Source organism: Labrus mixtus, chromosome 17 (assembly GCF_963584025.1).
Source record: "Labrus mixtus chromosome 17, fLabMix1.1, whole genome shotgun sequence".
Classification (NCBI taxonomy): domain Eukaryota; kingdom Metazoa; phylum Chordata; class Actinopteri; order Labriformes; family Labridae; genus Labrus; species Labrus mixtus.
In genome coordinates, this window is record NC_083628.1 from 17,470,777 (window position 1) to 17,488,768 (window position 17,992).

At 44.8% G+C, this 17,992-nt stretch overlaps 1 protein-coding gene and 1 long non-coding RNA gene across 6 annotated transcripts in view; one reads left to right on the forward strand and one right to left on the reverse strand.

Moving 5' to 3' along the window:
• The window catches only part of myo5b (myosin VB), a 37,611-nt gene extending 25,897 nt beyond the window's left edge, over positions 1–11,714 (forward strand). For 2 of the 5 annotated variants that reach the window (XM_061061914.1, XM_061061916.1), the window contains exons 27-39: positions 381–446; positions 577–816; positions 976–1,073; positions 3,805–4,003; positions 4,604–4,697; positions 6,071–6,214; positions 7,008–7,159; positions 7,239–7,328; positions 7,430–7,580; positions 9,053–9,347; positions 9,462–9,636; positions 11,291–11,371; positions 11,448–11,714. In XM_061061914.1, the coding sequence (XP_060917897.1) occupies positions 381–446; positions 577–816; positions 976–1,073; positions 3,805–4,003; positions 4,604–4,697; positions 6,071–6,214; positions 7,008–7,159; positions 7,239–7,328; positions 7,430–7,580; positions 9,053–9,347; positions 9,462–9,636; positions 11,291–11,371; positions 11,448–11,600 (1,938 nt within the window). In that variant the 3' untranslated portion in view covers positions 11,601–11,714. Of the gene's footprint in view, positions 1–380; positions 447–576; positions 817–975; positions 1,074–2,237; positions 2,319–3,804; positions 4,004–4,603; positions 4,698–6,070; positions 6,215–7,007; positions 7,160–7,238; positions 7,329–7,429; positions 7,581–9,052; positions 9,348–9,461; positions 9,637–11,290; positions 11,372–11,447 lie in introns of all 5 variants that reach the window. The other 3 variants (XM_061061915.1, XM_061061918.1, XM_061061917.1) reach the window with 2 other exon arrangements.
• On the reverse strand, positions 11,683–12,050 carry LOC132992539 (uncharacterized). The gene is made up of 3 exons (XR_009676342.1): positions 11,841–12,050; positions 11,771–11,798; positions 11,683–11,728 (listed from the first exon to the last, which is right to left on the reverse strand). It is a non-coding gene; the product is annotated as an uncharacterized LOC132992539 (long non-coding RNA).
• Between the last annotated feature and the right edge of the window lie 5,942 nt (positions 12,051–17,992).

Below are 17,992 nucleotides of genomic sequence, written 5' to 3' on the forward strand. Positions count from 1 at the left end.
AAGGTTGCAGAGGGAGCAGACTAGAGCAGATTAAATAAGGTGGTATGAGTGTGATTAGCCAACAGGATCAAATCAGCTGATTAGGGCTTGCATGAGATCAGCTGTTATGGTAGCAGAGCGGGACTCCATGGCCTGCCTGAACTAACGCTATGCTCAATTTGTGTAACACATGATTACAAAAACATTCTAATCTATCGAGGTATCTGCAGAACAGCAACTCCCACATTCTCCGAGGTCACTGTTTACCAGATGTTTGAAGAAGATTGGGGGGGGGGGGGTGTGTGTGTGTGTGACAACATGACACGAAGGATCCTGACAGAGAGAGACCTTTGTTAGAAAAAAAAATCTTCATTTTGATACGTATATGTTTCCCCCCACAGAGCTCTGAGTCGAGGAGTCCCACCTCTGAGCAGGAGAAAGCAGACTACGCTTACAACAACCTGAAGGTTCACACACACATCACCTCACCCCTCACTCACTCACAAGCTGCATTTCAAATCAGATAATAATAATGTCTGCTGTCGCCATGGCTACACCCAGCCTTTGACATCTGAACCCGGTGTTGTCTGCCTGCAGAGACAGGAGCTGGAAACCGAGAACAAGAAGCTGAAGAACGACCTGAACGCGCTGAGTAAGGCCGTCGCTGAGCGTGCGTCTCAGAACAACTCGTCCAGTGAGCTGCAGGACAGCTACAACCTGCTGCTCAGTCAGCTCAAATCAGCCAATGAGGAGCTGGACGCGCGCAAGGAGGAGGTGCTTATTCTGAGGACGCAGATCGTCAGCACGGCGCAGCTGCTGGAGAAGAATGACCTTATAGTGCGTTTACTGCTTTACACCTTAGGAGCATAAAGTAGAGAACACAGAATCATCTGCATAATAATATCTACAGTGATATTAAACCGGCTGATGAAGTTCATATCATTGTGTATTGATGGTTGGGTTGCTGTAACTGTTTCCCTCTGATGGTTGTTTCAGAAGGACAGTGATAACGTTCCCGAGGTGAATAACAGTAAGGAGCCTGTGGACAAAGAGGAGGCGGTCAAAGCGTATCAAGGCCTGTGTGAGTCCAAAAAGTAAGTCACCTCATCTTCACCTGTTCATGACATTTAAAGAGACAGTACATGTGTGTGTGTGTTTTAGTGACTGATATCAGAATCAGAATCAAAATCAGAATCAGAATCGGGGTTTATTGCCAAGTACATTTACACATACATAAAGGAATTTGACTTGGTGTATTGGTGCTAAACAATTAACAAGGAAATAAAGCAGAACTAGCAACAACTTAAATAATACAGTATAAGAAGCTATTAATAGCATAATATATAAAATAGAATTTAAAAATGTAAAATATAAAAAATAAAGATAAAAAACACAAAAGGTGCAATGTAGGAGCTGTGCAGTGGACTATGAGAAAAAATCTTAGTGTGTGTAACTACTCACAGAGTGCATGTAAGGAAGATACATTTTTAAGTCCAGTGGGCGTTAATGTAACGCATAAAGAACAGTTATGATATGATATACAGTTAGATATGAGGCTGCTGTAATCAACTTCAAACTGAAAGACGGAAACAAACACCGCAAAAAGTAATGGATCACATTTTACATGTTTACCTGATGAAGTGAACTAAGACTACATACATACACTTTATGTTCATGTGGAGACATGGGTCTCTTTTGTTCTTCTTTCTGAGTAAACTTCCAGTACAGTGATTGTTGCATGAGTAAGTCACCTGCTATTAACATCCCTGCCTGGTGATTGGATCACAGGAGGACGGCTCTGAGTTCACACTTTGATCTGAAGCCCTCTCTTCACATTTGAATAAACACGGAGCGTCATTCAGCGCCATTAGACGTTACAAACATGAAGCGACCACAACAGGCTGTCGTGTAGATTTAGAGATGTGCAGAGCGTCCTGACTGATCGGATCTCAGATCGCGCCCCGCGTCACGCCGACCATCAAAGCTGTCCACTGATCCGATCACTCAGGAGGGATATAAACAGGGTTTAAGTTCTCTGTGTTTCACCACCGTGTGGCGCTGCTGTTACTTTATCACTTTAGTTTCTTCTTCCTGCGTCTTTGGAACAAATAACCAGCCTGAATGTAGAAATGTAGATTTGATGTTGTTGTGAACAGATGAGACGCTTCTTCTTCATGTTTGTGAGTGGACTAACTCTTCAGTGTGTGTGCTCTGTCTTCCTCACTCTCTGCCTTGTTTCCTCCTCTTCCTCTGCTCAGCGTCTCTCAGCAGGACTGGGGCTCTCTGAATGAAGATGGAGAGCTGGCTTTGGCTTACCAAGGCCTCAAACAAGTGGCCAGGTCTCTGTTTGCTCACTTCTTCTTCTTCTTCTTCTGCTGATACTGCTTGCTTTCTTTCCCTTCATTGTCTTCTCTTGTGAAATATCCAGCTCACTATTGAACATAGTCCCTGCTGAACCTGAGGGGGGGTATTCACCCAGCAGCAGGCACCATCTACTGTTGATGCATGAGGTTTGAAACACAGGAGGTGTAGACACAAAGATCATTCTTCAGTTATTTCTTCTGTAGTTTAAAAAACACCATCTCTTTCAAACTTATTTTTACACATTTTCGGTGATGATAATAATTCACTTACTTTTTGTTTAAACTACGTTCTGGTTTGACTGCGATCATTTTTTAAAATCTCCATTAACACATCGAAGTATAAGGCCAGCTTACAGTCATGTCGTAAATGTAGTCTCTCCACCAAGCGGCAACCTCCCGTTTTGAAAAATTAAGCCAATGCTGAAGTGTAAAATCCTGCAGTACCTCAAGTGTCCACTAGAGGCTGCCGGCAGAAGCACAGGAAGTCACATACACACCCATTCTAAAAAGCCTGTTTTTACAGCAGAGATGAACATGTTTACAGCCTGGTTCAAAAAAACAAACAGGTCTGATTAGCTCATGTCTCGATCGACACACACTGTACGGGGGGGTGAATGTTTTGATGACTCATCAGTTTTGATTTGATGAAGGATAAGAGTTATTCACAATAAGGCGTGTAGCTGACCTGATTGACAGGTGGGCGCGGTGTAACGGTTTGTCAGGAGGTTTAAAACCCGCCTCAGCTCCAGCTCTCAGTCTGTCGTTAGGTTGACTGAAAGTTAGACTGAGACAGCATTTCCAGCATGGAGACCACCATCGATGGGACTCCAGCGCCCCCTGCAGGAACAGACGGGGGACGTCCCTCAGGCTTCAAACATTTACAGTCTCTCTTCTCCACACGATCTCTCTTTCTCAAATTTAAAAATATGTTTGGTGGGGTAATACTTTGAAGATGTCGCTTTAGTTGGTCGAACACATTCAGGCCACGTTTACATGAAAAGGATCCACTGAAAACAGAATCGTGTTTTGTTTTCAAAAAATGTTCCTCGTTCAGACGGTTGAGTTTTGATAACATCCGCCGTGGCGTGCTCACAGGTCTGAAAAACAACCTTAACTCTGTAGTATACACGCCAGGCCAGCAGTTGGCGGTGTGACTTGACGATGAGGTGGCGTTGTTACTACAAGTGACTTCAAACTACAAAGAGAGGAAATGTAGAGAAAATGTCAACTCAAACTGACCCTGGCAGTCCGCCATTGTTGTTGTAGTCCACCTGCTCGCTCATGGCTGTGGGCAGGAAGCGTATTGAGCATGTGTGAAAAGTTTTTCGAGTAAATAATCGAACATCAAAGGTTACCATTTCCAGTTGCATCATGCTCAGGACATAATAAGAATCCTTAAATCAGACTGATGTTCTTTGTTTTTTTTGGATATTCCTGATAAACCTGCTGTTTGTCCCGTCAGGCTGCTGGAGGCTCAGCTGCAGTCTCAGGCTCGGAAGCACAAAGACGAGCTCGAGGCTCTTCACACTCAGAACGAGCTGCTGAAAGACGACATCGAGAAGAAGCAGGAGATCATCAACTCCTACTCCTCGCTGTCCCCAGAGGCCCAGGTGGAGTACAGCATTCAGCAGGAGATCACCAGACTCACCAACGACAACCTGGTGAGAGGAGCACACACACACACACAGACACACACACACACACACACACACACACACACACACACACATATTTCTGTACAGGCAGCAAAGTGAGGACCAGACAGGTGTATGTGGGTAAAGAGGACCATATTTTCATGCACACATGTTGCTGTTTAAGCAGCAAAATAAAAGCTAGAACATGTTTCATGGGGAATGAGGAGGACCACTCTTTCTGCTGAGACGAACTGAAGCTGCATTTTAACACCAGCTGACCTTCGATTCCAGTTTACACCTCAGTTCTTAAATGAATGAAAAATCATTTTCAAAGCAGTTTACCTTTGGAGCGAGGACAGGCAATAGCTGCAACATCACACACCAGAGAATTTTTAATGAGGTGGTGGAGTACAGCAAATCCGCCACAAGGGTGAAGTGTTGACTCATTAACCGAAGACAAAGACTCGTTAAAAAAAATAGGAACTGAGCTATCGTTCAAGACTTCACTAACTGTGTCCTGCTTATAATTATACAAAATATATTTTAAGACGGCTTGAATTTAAATAATAGATCAACTTAAATGAAACTGTACACACATACAAACACAGTTGGATGTTTGTTGTTCAGGACCTGAAGGAGCTGGTGGAGAAACTGGAGAAGAACGAGAGGAAGCTGAAGAAACAGCTGAGGATCTACATGAAGAAAGTCCAGGAGTTAGAAGGTACCTGTCTGCCTGAGTACCTCTCTCTCTCTCTCTTTCTGATTACCTCTCTCTCTCTCTCTTTCTCTCTCTCTCCCTCTCTCTCTCTGTCTCCCTCTCTCTCTCTTTCTCTCCCTCTCTCTCTCTTTCTCTCTCTCCCTCTCTCTCTCTGTCTCCCTCTCTCTTTCTGATTACCTCTCTCTCTCCCTCTCTCTCTCTGTCTCTCTCTCTCTTTCCTTCTGATTACCTCTCTCTCTTTCTCTCTCTCTCTGCCTCTCTGTCTCTGTCTCTCTCTCTCTTTCTGATTATCTCTCTCTCTCTCTCTCTCTCTCTCTCTCCCTCTGTCTCTCTCTCTCCCTCTCTGTCTCTCACTCTCTTTCTCTCCCTCTGTCTCTCCCTCTGTCTCTCTCTCTCTCTCTCTTTCTCCCTCTCTCTCTCTCTCTGTCTCTCTCTCTCTCTCTCCCTCTCTGTCTCCCTCTCTCTCTCTCTCTCTCTCTCTCTCTCTCCCTCTCTGTCTCCCTCTCTCTCTCTCTCTCTCCCTCTCTCTCTCTCAATTTCAATTCAATTCAATTCAAAGGGCTTTATTAGCATTGAAAACATACGTTAACATTGCTAAAGCTTAAGTCAAAATAGAACACAAAATTACGTACAATTAAAGAATACCAACGATTAAATATTTAACTGACAGAGCTGTGCAGGTTTATGGTTTTTTTTTTAAATATAAGAAGAAAGAAAATAAATAAATAATAATTAATAATAATAATTCATTAATTAACAATTTCATTTCATTTAGCTTTTTTAAAATATTTACAGATGACTACAGATTACTTACAGAAATATACAATAAAGATATTAAGATTTAAAGAGATTCTCTTTTAAAGGCTAAAGGTGCATGTACAGCTCTGTGGTGTGTGTATGTACAGTTATTTACAGATGGAATTAGTGCAGGGATGTTTTGTTCATGGGGGTTTGGAGCTGTTTGGAGCTGGGTGCAGTGGGTGCAGACTCTGTCCTCTTTGGGGAGCCAGCTCTGTCGGTGGCGTCCTCTCTCGATGGCGAGGCCGTGTTCACTGAGTCTGTACATGGTCAAAGATTTCCACAGCTTTGGATCAGTCACAGTGCTCAGATATTCTGCCACTGTGTAATCTCTATTTAGGGCCAGATAACATTCTCATTTGCTTTGTTTTTTGGTTGATTCTGTCCAATGTGTTAAATAGTTTTCTTTTTGTTTTTTAATAATTTGGTTTATTCTGATTGGGTTTCTGTCTGAGGGCTCTGCTTGGGAGTACAGTCCCAGAACCAGGTGTCTGAGGGGGCAGCTCTCTGAAGACTCTCTGGAGGTCAGGGCTTTGTAATGGAGCGTGCTCTCTCTCTCTCTCTCTCTCTCTCTTTAGCAGCCCAGGCTGCGGCTCAGTCCAGCCGGCCGAGGCCGGAGCTGAGTCGTCAGGTGACGGTCCAGAGAAAGGAGAAGGACTTTGAGGGGATGTTGGAGTACTACAAAGAGGACGAGGCCCTGCTGCTCAAAACGCTGATCTCAGGTGAGACCAGGACTGATCCAGCAGCTGATACATTCTAACCAAAGTTCATGAAGTCTTTATGAAAAACAAGATCCTATTTGTGCTGCATAGAGTGAGCAACAAGTCAATCTCTTTACTTCAAGTCTGTTTGGGGAAAAAAACTGAAGCTAAAAATACAAGATATCATGTGAGAGGAGTGTTTCAGTGCCCCCTGCCTTTCAAACTGAGTACTGTGTTTATCTAGTTTGAGCCACAAGTTGATGCCCCTCCTGAAGTGTTCATGCTGAGCGTCATGTTTGAACACAAACAACTGAATGTTTCTTTTTTTTAAGATTTATTTTATTATATTGTTGTGCCTTTATTGTGGAGATAGGACAGTGGATAGAGTCAGAAATCAGGGAGAGAGAGAGAGTGGGGAATGACATGCAGGAAAGGAGCCACAGGCAGGATTTGAACCCGGGCCGCCCGCTTGGAAGACTACAGCCTCCATACATGGGGTGCGCGCACCAACCACTCCGTGCTCTAATGAACCTGCTGCATGTTTCCTGTTCTCCAGTATGTTCTTCTTTAGTTCAGATTGAGATTCTGTGCGTTGATAGAAAGACACATATTCTTATTATAACATCGTGTAGACTTCCACTTCCACGTCGTTCTTTTCACGTCTTACCTCAGGAGACCCCCCCACCCCCCCCCCCAGCTCCCGCTGTGAGGTACATGTGTGAACAGCCAGATCCGGAGGACTTGCCTAGAAATGTCCAGGACTGTAAATGTGAAACAGCTTCTTGATGATGTTTGTGTGTTTTATTGTTTTCAGACATCAGGCCCAACACGGTGTCGGCCACAGTTCCCTGTCTTCCTGCTTATATCCTCTTTATGTGTATCCGTCATGCCGACTACATCAACGACGACCAGAAGGTGGAGTCTCTTCTCACCTCCACCATCAACGCCATCAAGAAGGTCCTGAAGGTGAGACTTGTCTTCTTTTAAGAGCTCAGAGTTAAACTTGTGATTTTATTATATAATTATTATTTTGTTTGGTGTGCAGAAAAACAACGATGACTTTGAGATGACGTCCTTCTGGCTGGCCAACACCAGCCGCCTGCTGCACTGTCTGAAGCAGTACAGTGGAGACGAGGTGAAGTGCACACACACACACACACACACACACACACACACACACACTTCCTGTTGTTTATGCTGCAGCTCATGAGTCACACATGTTCTCTGTTTCTTTAGGCGTTCATGACGCAGAACACAAGCAAACAGAACGAACACTGTCTGAAGAACTTTGACCTGGCAGAGTACCGACAGGTGCTCAGTGACCTCTCCATCCAGATCTACCAGCAGCTCATCAAGGTGGCCGAGGGCATCATCCAGCCCATGACTGGTTAGTTATGATCACTACCTGTCACTAACTAATGTAAAGGCTGTCACTGAATCCACCAGTCAGATTGTTCTCATGTAAAGGAAGTGGACGTAAAATCCAGGTCTGACAAGTGAAGCCAATGTTCATTATTTTCAGACAGTAGGCCTACTTTTTGTTTAAAATTGAATTATTCAGTTCAAACTCGTATGTAGAGTTACAATGCCGGATGCCCAAACTAAACATGGTCAAAAATCTCAGATCATGTTGTAAACGTGTGTCTGCAGAGGGCGTTAAACAACTTGTTCTACATGCCATAGTCCCCCGATATGAAACCAAGAACTTCACCAGATGGCTTCAAGCCTCTTTGTCGGTGAAACCTCTTACAGGCTCTCTATCCCTGCTCTGGAAAGCAGCCCTCCCCTGGCAGCCCTGCAGCGTTCTGTATACAGTCTGTGCTCTTAGAGGAAGACGTCACTAAGGCCGCCAGTTCAGTGAGTTTGTGAGCAAATTACGAGCCTAAATAAATACACAGGACCTCTTCAGACTTAGGCAGAATATATCTCTGTTTCAAACTAAGCTCGAGTTGTTTTTAGACTTTTAAAAGAGAGGATGTTTCAAATGTTTAATTTCTGTCCTCTTATATTTGAGCTATATGGTTAGAGCTGTTGGTTATTTCAGTGTTTGATGGAGGACGTCAGACACAAGTACCTCTCAGGGGGCGGTTATTATACACACACACACACGCGCGTGCACACGCACACAGACACACACAGACACACACACACACACACACACACAGATGGAGAGAAGAGTATACTGCTCTCTGATTGGATGCAGACGGGACTTTCCTTGACACTGCTGAGGCAGCTGTTGTTCTGACTCATTTCTGAATTCACTGACTCATCAACTGATTCCGTACTGTGTACCGCTGTCACCACAGCAACACACCCTGTGCTGTCATTAGATACCACAGAGATAGGGTTCAAAGACATCTTTGCCTCTTCATCACAGCAGAGTCACTCCTGATCAGCTACAAACACCATGCGACAGGCCTGACAAACCAGCGACCCCTGGGCCACATACTGACCTTTTTTATTTTTCTGTGGCTGCCAGTGTGCTGTGTCTGCAGTATAATGAATATTATTGAGGTAACGAACGTCCAGAGTTTCACGCACACACACTTTAATTAGGCCGTCAGCTCAGGTAGATTAAAAGTATCCGAGTACACATCAGTAAAACACGATCAATTAATAAGTGCACATACCCCACACTTTGCTCCTCCCACTCATGTTTACTATCACAAACACACAGCAGGAGCGTCTCCATGAACAGATCTCACATTGGGCCCCTCCCCCACAGCCTCCGCTGACCCTGAAATATCACTATAACCACAACTCCATTGGTCCTGCCTGGAGCTGTGTGTGCACACATGATCTCCTCTCTTCAGTGTGTTATATGAACATGGCTCTGATATCTCCGCCTGTTGTTTTCAGTGTCGGCCATGTTGGAGAGCGAGAGCATCCCAAGCCTGGCGGGGGTCAAACCGATGGGCTACAGAAACCGTTCGTCTAGCATGGACCTGGATGCAGGCGGCCCCACCAGCTACACTCTGGAGACTCTCATCCGACAGCTGGGTCAGTTCCACAGCATCATGAGGGACCACGGCCTGGACCCCGAGATCGTGGGTCAGGTGGTCCGACAGCTCTTCCACTGCATCAACGCCGTCACGCTCAACAACCTGCTGCTACGCAAAGACGTGTGCTCGTGGAGCGCTGGCATGCAGCTCAGGTACATCCACACACTGCACACCTGCATGACATCACAGGCTCAGGCTGTGTCTGTAACACATTGTGTGTGTGTGTGTGTGTGTGTGTGTGTGTGTGCGCGTGTGTGTGTGCTCAGGTACAACACCAGTCAGATGGAGGAGTGGCTCAGAGCAAACAACCTTTATCAGAGTAAAGCTGCGGCCACTCTGGAGCCGATCATCCAGGCCGCTCAGCTTCTGCAGGTTAAAAAGAAGACGACTCAGGACGCCGAGGCCATCTGCTCGCTCTGCACCTCCCTCACCACTCAGCAGGTCGGTAACCATGGCAACAAACACACCAGCTGACCGATTAACATATCAGCAATGAATGACACATTAGCAATGATCCACATCAGCCATTCAATCAACACTGATTTTTAACTATGGCTGTCGTCACATCCCATTTTATAGATACTGATTAATCGCAGAATTTCAACAGTTAATCGCAATTAATCGCATTTCTAAAGTTCCATCATTTTGCATTTTAAAACAGTTCTTAAGTCCATATTAACAATGTGAATAATTTCTTCCCAGTGTGTTGATTTTTGAATCAAATAAATGTGAATAAATGTTTTTTATGATGACTTTAAATAAGAGCTGCTCTGCTGCAGCTCTGAAACCATGAGAGACACCTTCCACAGCGTCTTCTGTCAAACAGAGTTTATGTTTATAGTTTAAAGGATCACACTGTGACACATTAAGAACTCTGCACGAGGACTCAGTGACATCCAGCTTTGACACAGTTTAGTGTTTCTCTCTGGTTCAGGTCAGGTGGTGACAGTCAGACATGAAACAGGTCACAACATGTTGACCTGAATACGCCCCTCAGACCAGAGTATTCCTCAGTGTTGACTGACCTGCAGTCAGTGTCTACCTGGTGTTTTTGACTGCTGATTGTCTCTCTCTGCAGACTCGCTGTTGTCAGGCAGATTAAGTTCACCTGCATGTTCAGATCGTAGGTGGAGCTCAGATTTAAAATTATCCCTGATAATGATTGATCATTTCATCCTGTTTGACACGAGCTGCAGATTACTTCTGACTTTTAACTAAGCCTTTTAAAGTGAAAGGAGACATTCAGAGGAGCAGGGGCATCACTGTGAAAATGCTGTGACGGCTTAACTATGGCGAGCTGAGAGGGACAAAATAGCACATGATTATATTTGACACCTAGTGTTTAAAATTGGTACTGCAGTCTAAATTCTAAACACTGTAGAGAGCTGTCTCCCCCCGCCCCCTCCTCTCTAGAGTCCATGCTCAATCAGGTCACCATGTGGTGGACACTGAAGCTTCAGTGTTTATCCAGCTCTGCATCGGTCTGTAAACCTTTCTGTGTTCTAACCTCTCTCCATTTTTCAAAATCATCTCCAATATTGATCCTAGTTTGAGCACGTTTCTGCTCGTGGAGCTTATTAGAAACATGCAGAGGCTTTTTAGGTCGAGTACAATCACTTCTATCTGAACCACTTCTCTTGCCCGCTTCCATCGCTGCAACACCTGTTGACCTGATAACTGCTCTCATATCTGGCAAACCGAGGGGCGTCCAAAACGGCCGTGTGGGGGTGTCTTAAAACCGCCTACCTTCTCTGGTCCAAACAAATCCAGAGCATTCAGGAGCAGAATCTAAAGTTAGAAGGAGGACATACTGGCTGCTGCATTGTTGTCAGAGAAGCCAGCACTTCAACATAACATGTTTCCTTAATGTCTGATCAGATAGTAAGATCACTTTATCATTTCATTCACTACACATCTCACTGATTGATCCTTTAATCTCACTGTTAGGCATTAACGCTGACAGCCATAATTTAAACACATCAGCTGAACCCTGAAACATCAGTAAATTAATAAACGCTCAATATGATGGATTATATTTAACATCAATCATCACGACTGGTAGCAATCAACTGATCAATAATCCTGTTTGTTTCAGATTGTAAAGATCTTAAACCTGTACACGCCTCTCAACGAGTTTGAGGAGAGAGTCACCGTGTCCTTCATCAGGAACATCCAGGTGAGTCTCTCACAGGTAGGGAGGGTGTGGTCATGTAGACTGGTGTGTTTGCTCATATGTTCCTGTCTGTACATAGAACAACCTACAGGAGAGGAACGACCCTCCTCAGCTCCTGCTGGACACCAAGCAGCAGTTCCCCGTGCTCTTCCCATACACGCCGTCCGCCCTGAGCCTGGAGACGCTGCACATCCCCGCCACGCTCAGACTCGACTTTCTTACCAGAGTGTGATGAACCTGCTCCTCACACACCTGAACCTGCTCCTCAGCTCACCTGAACCTGCTCCTCAAAGACCTGAACCTGCTCCCCAACTCACCTGAACCTGCTCCTCAAAGACCTGAACCTGCTCCCCAACTCACCTGAACCTGCTCCTCAAAGACCTGAACCTGCTCCTCACACACCTGAACCTGCTCCTCAGCTCACCTGAACCTGCTCCTCAAAGACCTGAACCTGCTCCTCAGCACACCGAACCTGCTCCTCAGGTTTGTGAGGTTTCCTGCAGGATGAAGAAGTTTCAGATTCACAAATAGAAATAAATCAGATTTTAAAACTTGTACGATGATGGCGAAGGCGTTTACTTTCCACTAACACGTTCAGTCGTTGGGGAAAAAGAGCGTTTAGTTGCAGTACCGCGAGCGACCACCAGGGCAAATGTAAAACTGACAGCAATAATGTGTCCATGCTGTACAAAACCTTCTGTCAGTTATCCCAGAATGCATTGCTCTTTGGTTCATAGATGCAGACATGACAGCCTGTGTATGAAGTGGAGGTGATCAGAGGTCAGTCAGCTGTTAGCTCCTCTTGAAGTCGACGTTTTGTGCGATGCCTGAAATTAATCAGAAAACAAGCTGAACAGGTTTTTATCTTCCAATCATGTTGTTATGGAAACACAATCAGAAGTAATCACTACGTTATGCTGCTCCTCTTTGGTCTCTTTGCCTTTTTTAGTTCAGTTGCAGGAAGTAACTATTCTTCTCTGATTTATATCGTTTTATTATTCTGATCCTCTCTCTTTTATATTTCTGTGTTGACTCTTTCCTGTTTCTTATTTTGAGTCTTTTATGTTTGATTTAAATAATAATATAAAAACACAAGTGTGCTCTGCTGCCCCCTGAGGTAGGAGAGAATACTGCAGTCTGCTGCCATGAATAAACCTGATTATAAACATAATGAGAGAAAATAAATCATGAAATCATTTGCACTCGTAGAAAACATAAATAATGGCCGTGCTGTCTCTAGCGTTCAAACATCTTTCACCACAATGTTTTAATTTTGTGAGGAAAAAAAACGTTCATGATACAAATCAATAATGAATATATTTTATAGGATCAAATCTCTCCTTGTGTCATTGGACGCTCTCGTCAATCTGAGTTTGAATCTCTGGACGAGACAAAGTGACTTCCTGTGTGTCAGAATATAGATTTAGAGAATGAAGAAACTTTGATGATTTCATGTAATAATAACCAGCAGACATCTTTACGTCTGTTATTCACAATAAAACACTTTTCCAGAAAAAAAACACCCCACAATGTTTTCTTCTTTTATCGTTTAAAGGGGACATACAGAACATGTATTGTGAAAAATCCACTTGTACAGTGTTTTTGAACATATATTTGGGTAACCTAAGTGTCTACTGACCCACAAAATGTGAAAGAAACCCATCCAGTCCTTTGTTTGTGGTCTGCATAAGTCTTACAACACAGAGAAAAAAGCTCTGTTTCAAATGTGCTCTACTTGTGATGTCACAGTGGGATTCTGTTAAAAAATAATCCCCTCCCCTCTCCTGGTATCTCCACCCATGGACTCCACCCCCAGCCTAGAACAAAACTTTTGAGCAGGTCCGCCATTTTTATTCTCTCTACAGAAGAGTGATGTCTATGGGGAAAACTCAGGGGGGTCTCATTGCATTTAAAGAGACACACACACACCAAAAAGGAGCGTTCTGAGAGAGCTGGTTTATACAGGGTCACAAACCTCCTCTGGTGCTTGATTCATGTTATATTTTGACCAAAGCACAGCACAGATGTTTCATTTAGACCACAGGGGACTGTTTGAAAAGGTGGAGAAGGGGGAGAATATGTCCTCTTTAAAGCTCCTGAGAGGAACCCCTGGTTTGTGTCACAGGTGGCGCCCCCAGTGGACAAATGAGTGAATCTTGTTTCTGTGATGATCTTGTGTAATTAAAGTCACTGTGAACCAGGTCACCGAGCATCAACGTTTTACATCATCATGTTTCATTTTAATTTTACACACTTTATTAATCCTGAGGGAAGTTCTGTTTTATTGAGAGACATGCTTCTCACACGAAGATCCCAATTACACACACGTACAAACAGGACCTGTGGACATTAGTGGAGAGATGTCTGCTACACAGGGGTCGCCCCATAGTGGTTGGGGGTTTGGTGCCTTGCTCAAGGGACCCTCGGCAGTACTCAGGAAGTGACCTGCTACCTCTCCAGATACCAGTTTAACTTCCAGACTTTTGGTCTGCACCGGGACTTGAACCGGAGACCGACTGTAAATCAACACAGATGAATGATTTGATGAATCTTCTCTCTTTGGTCAGACTGCTGGGTTATTAATCTCTGAGCTCGATGATTCTCTCTCAGAGGAAGACGCAGAATAACATAAAATAACTTTTAATCCCTAAATTTATAAAATACTAAAAACAGTTTACTGACAGACGGACGAGCAGAGAACAGCTCTGTGTGAACGTGGAGACCAGACGATTCCCACAGAAGCTCTGAGTGTGTGTGTGAATGTGTGTGTGTGTCTGTGTGTGGGTTGTTCCAGGTGTGTGTGGTTTACCTGTCACTCACACACACACACACACAGACACAGCATCTCACAAACACACACACACACACACACACACACACACACAGACTTGTGTCAGTGTTTCTTGTGTATCATCAGGTCTCCTCACATCTCATCTTTCATTTCGTAGCACGTCCATTCAATTCTTTAATTTCTCTTCCTGTTGGATCAAATAATTTCCTATCAGATCCATTCTACTTATTTTGTATCACATCGTGACCAGGCTGTTGTTTGGTATCATACATCATATCATCTTGTATCTAACAGTGTCATATCTAATCGTATCTAATGGTATTGTATCGTATTGGTAACATTATATTGTAAGGTAAAGTATATGTATAATAACTAAACATCAAATCATATGTGCTGGTTCCATTGTATCATTAAGTGTGGTACTGTAACATATCACTTTGTTATGGAGTGCTGCATCATGATTGGGTTAAATCTGCGTTTCATTAAGTTTAATAAAGTTCAGGCTTCAGGTGTGAAAAGCATCATGGTGACCTGACAGGTGTGCTGTTTGAACCCACTGCTCTCCTCAGAGGTCAAAGGTCAGGATTAATGTACACTCTCATCTAAATGTCAGTGTGTGTGCTAATTCTCTGTTTGAGCTTGTTGTGTGTGCGTCTGAGCTGTAAGCTGCTCGATGTGTTTTCAGAGGATGAAGGCTCTGAGCGAGGAAGAGGATGTGGTGACGAGTCATCTCAACCTGTTTGCACGACGTGCAACACCTTTTTACACAATCTTACAGCGTGTGTGTGTGTGTGTGTGTGTGTGTGTCTGTCTGTGTGTGTGTGTCTGTGTGTGTGTGTGTGTGTGTGTGTGTGTGTGTGTGTGTGTGTGTGTGTGTGTGTGTGTGTGTGTGTGTCTGTGAGTGAGTGTGTATGTGTGCGTGCTTGCGTGCGTGTGTGTGTGTGTGTGTGTGTGTGTTTATATCTGGGAGGGGCTTCCTGAACAGTGAGTAGCTTCTCATCTTGGACACTTTTGCACTCAAACACCCAGAGGAGACGAAAACATAAATCTGAGAGCTGGAGCTTCACAGCCTAAGATATGTCTATAACCCCGCCTCCATGACACTAACGAGTCGCCCCCCCTACCTGTCTGACCTCCCCCTACCTGTCTGACATCCCCCTACCTGTTTGATCACTCCCCTACCTGTCTGACCTCCCCTACCTGTCTGAGCTCCTCTACCTGTCTGACCTCCCCTACCTGTCTGACCTCCTCCTACCTGTCTGATCACTCCCCTACCTGTCTGACCTCTACTATTCTGACCTCCCCTACCTGTCTGACCTCCGCCTACCTGTCTGACCACTCCCCTACCTGTCTGACCTCCCCCCTACCTGTCTGACCTCCCCCTACCTGTCTGATCACTCCCCTACCTGTCTGACCTCCCCTACCTGTCTGACTTCCCCTACCTGTCTGACCTCCCCCTACCTGTCTGATCACTCCCCTACCTGTCTGACCTCCCCTACCTGTCTGACCTTCCCCTACCTGTCTGACCTCCCCTACCTGTCTGACCTCCTCCTACCTGTCTGATCACTCCCCTACCTGTCTGACCTCTACTATTCTGACCTCCCCTACCTGTCTGACCTCCGCCTACCTGTCTGACCACTCCCCTACCTGTCTGACCTCCCCCTCCCTGTCTGACCTCCCCTACCTGTCTGACCTCCCCTAACTGTCTGACCTCCCCTACCTGTCTGACTTCCCCTACCTGTCTGACTTCCCCTACCTGTCTGACCTCCCCCCTACCTGTCTGACCTCCCCCTACCTGTCTGACCTCCCCTACCTGTCTGACCTCCCCTACCTGTCTGACCTCCCCCTACCTGTCTGATCACTCCCCTACCTGTCTGACCTCCCCTACCTGCCTGACCACCCCTACCTGTCTGACCTCCCCTACCTGTCTGACCTCCCCTACCTGCCTGACCTCTACTATTCTGACCTCCCCTACCTGTCCGACCTACCCTCAGGTCTGCTGACGCAAACCTCCTGTATGTGTATGTGTGTGTCTGTGTGTGTGTGTGTATGTTTGTGTGTGCGTGTATATGTGTGTGTATGTGTGTGTCTGTGTGTGTCTGTTTGTGTGTGTGTGTGTGTGTGTGTGTGTATGTTTGTGTGTGCGTGTATATGTGTGTGTGTGTCTTTGTTTGTGTGTGTGTCTCTGTCTGTGTGTATGTGTGTGTGTGTGTGTGTGTGTGTGTGTGTCTGTGTGTGTGTGTGTGTGTATGTCTGTGTGTGTGTTTGTGTGTGTCACTGTGTCTGTGTGTGTGTGTTTGTTTGTGTGTGTGTGTGTGTGTGTGTGTGTGTGTGTGTATGTGTGTGTGTGTTTGTGTGTGTGTGTGTGTGTGTGTGTGTGTGTATGTGTGTGTGTGTTTGTGTGTATGTGTGTGTGTGTGTGTGTGTGTATGTGTGTGTGTGTTTGTGTGTATGTGTGTGTGTGTGTGTGTGTGTGTGTGTGTGTGTATGTGTGTGTGTGTTTGTGTGTATGTGTGTGTGTGTGTGTGTGTGTGTCTGTGTGTGTGTGTGTGTGCTCTCAGTGTAAACAGACTCGACAGATTCCTGCAGAAACATAAAAACCACAAATGAACATGTTTATGATGCTGTCAGAGATACAGACCTCAGGTCTGTGGTTAGTGTGTTTGTATGTGTGTGTGTGTCTCTGTGTGTGTGTTTGTGTGTGTGCTGGGGGAGGCACACAGTGTTTGAAGCATGTCTCAGTCTTCTTCAGTTCTCCATGTTGCTCCATGATGTTCACCGTATCTCCTGAGTGCACAGAGCGGAGCGTTAACCACAGACCTCGAAGCCTCCACCCATCTCCACCCACGGCCCCGTCTCAGCTCGTCTGTTCTCCAGGATACAGTCAGAACATCTTCAACAGACACTCTGCTCTTTCACAGAAACATGAATCTGTCATATAGATGACAGAGTAAAGACCTTTTCTCGGCAGTCTCCTCTCTGAGGCCGCAGATATTCTTAAAATGAATTCTCGAACACAACGAGCTGCGTCGTCAACAAAATCTTTCACATACTTGACTCTGTACTACACATGTCACTGGAGAACCATCAACTCAAATGACGACTGTAATTTCTGATTTTGATGAGGAAAGGTGACAGAGCAAAGAAACTGGTTGCTAAAAAAACATCCTGATTCTCCAACATAGAAAATAAATTAGATCTTTTCAGCACATTAAAGATTCCATATTTTCTTCATGTTCACCTTTTATGTTAAACGGTAAATGGTCTTGAGCTTCTTCAATTCTTTTCTAGTCTTCTGACGACACAAAGTACTTTAACACCACAGGTCACACCTACACATTCACACACTGATGGTAGAGGCTGCTGAGTAAAGAGTCCATCAGTATTAACTCATCCATTCATCAACATTCACACACTGATGGTAGAGGCTGCTGAGTAAAGAGTCCATCAGTATTAACTCATCCATTCATCAACATTCACACACTGATGGTAGGGGCTGCTGAGTCAAGAGTCCATCAGTATTAACTCATCCATTCATACACATTCAAACACTGATGGTAGAGGCTGCTGAGTAAAGAGTCCATCAGTATTAACTCATCCATTCATACACATTCAAACACTGATGGTAGAGGCTGCTGTGTAAAGAGATCATCAGTATTAACTCATCCATTCATACACATTCAAACACTGATGGTAGAGGCTGCTGAGTAAAGAGTCCATCAGTATTAACTCATCCATTCATACACATTCACACACTGATGGTAGAGGCTGCTGAGTAAAGAGATCATCAGTATTAACTCATCCATTCATACACATTCACACACTGATGGTAG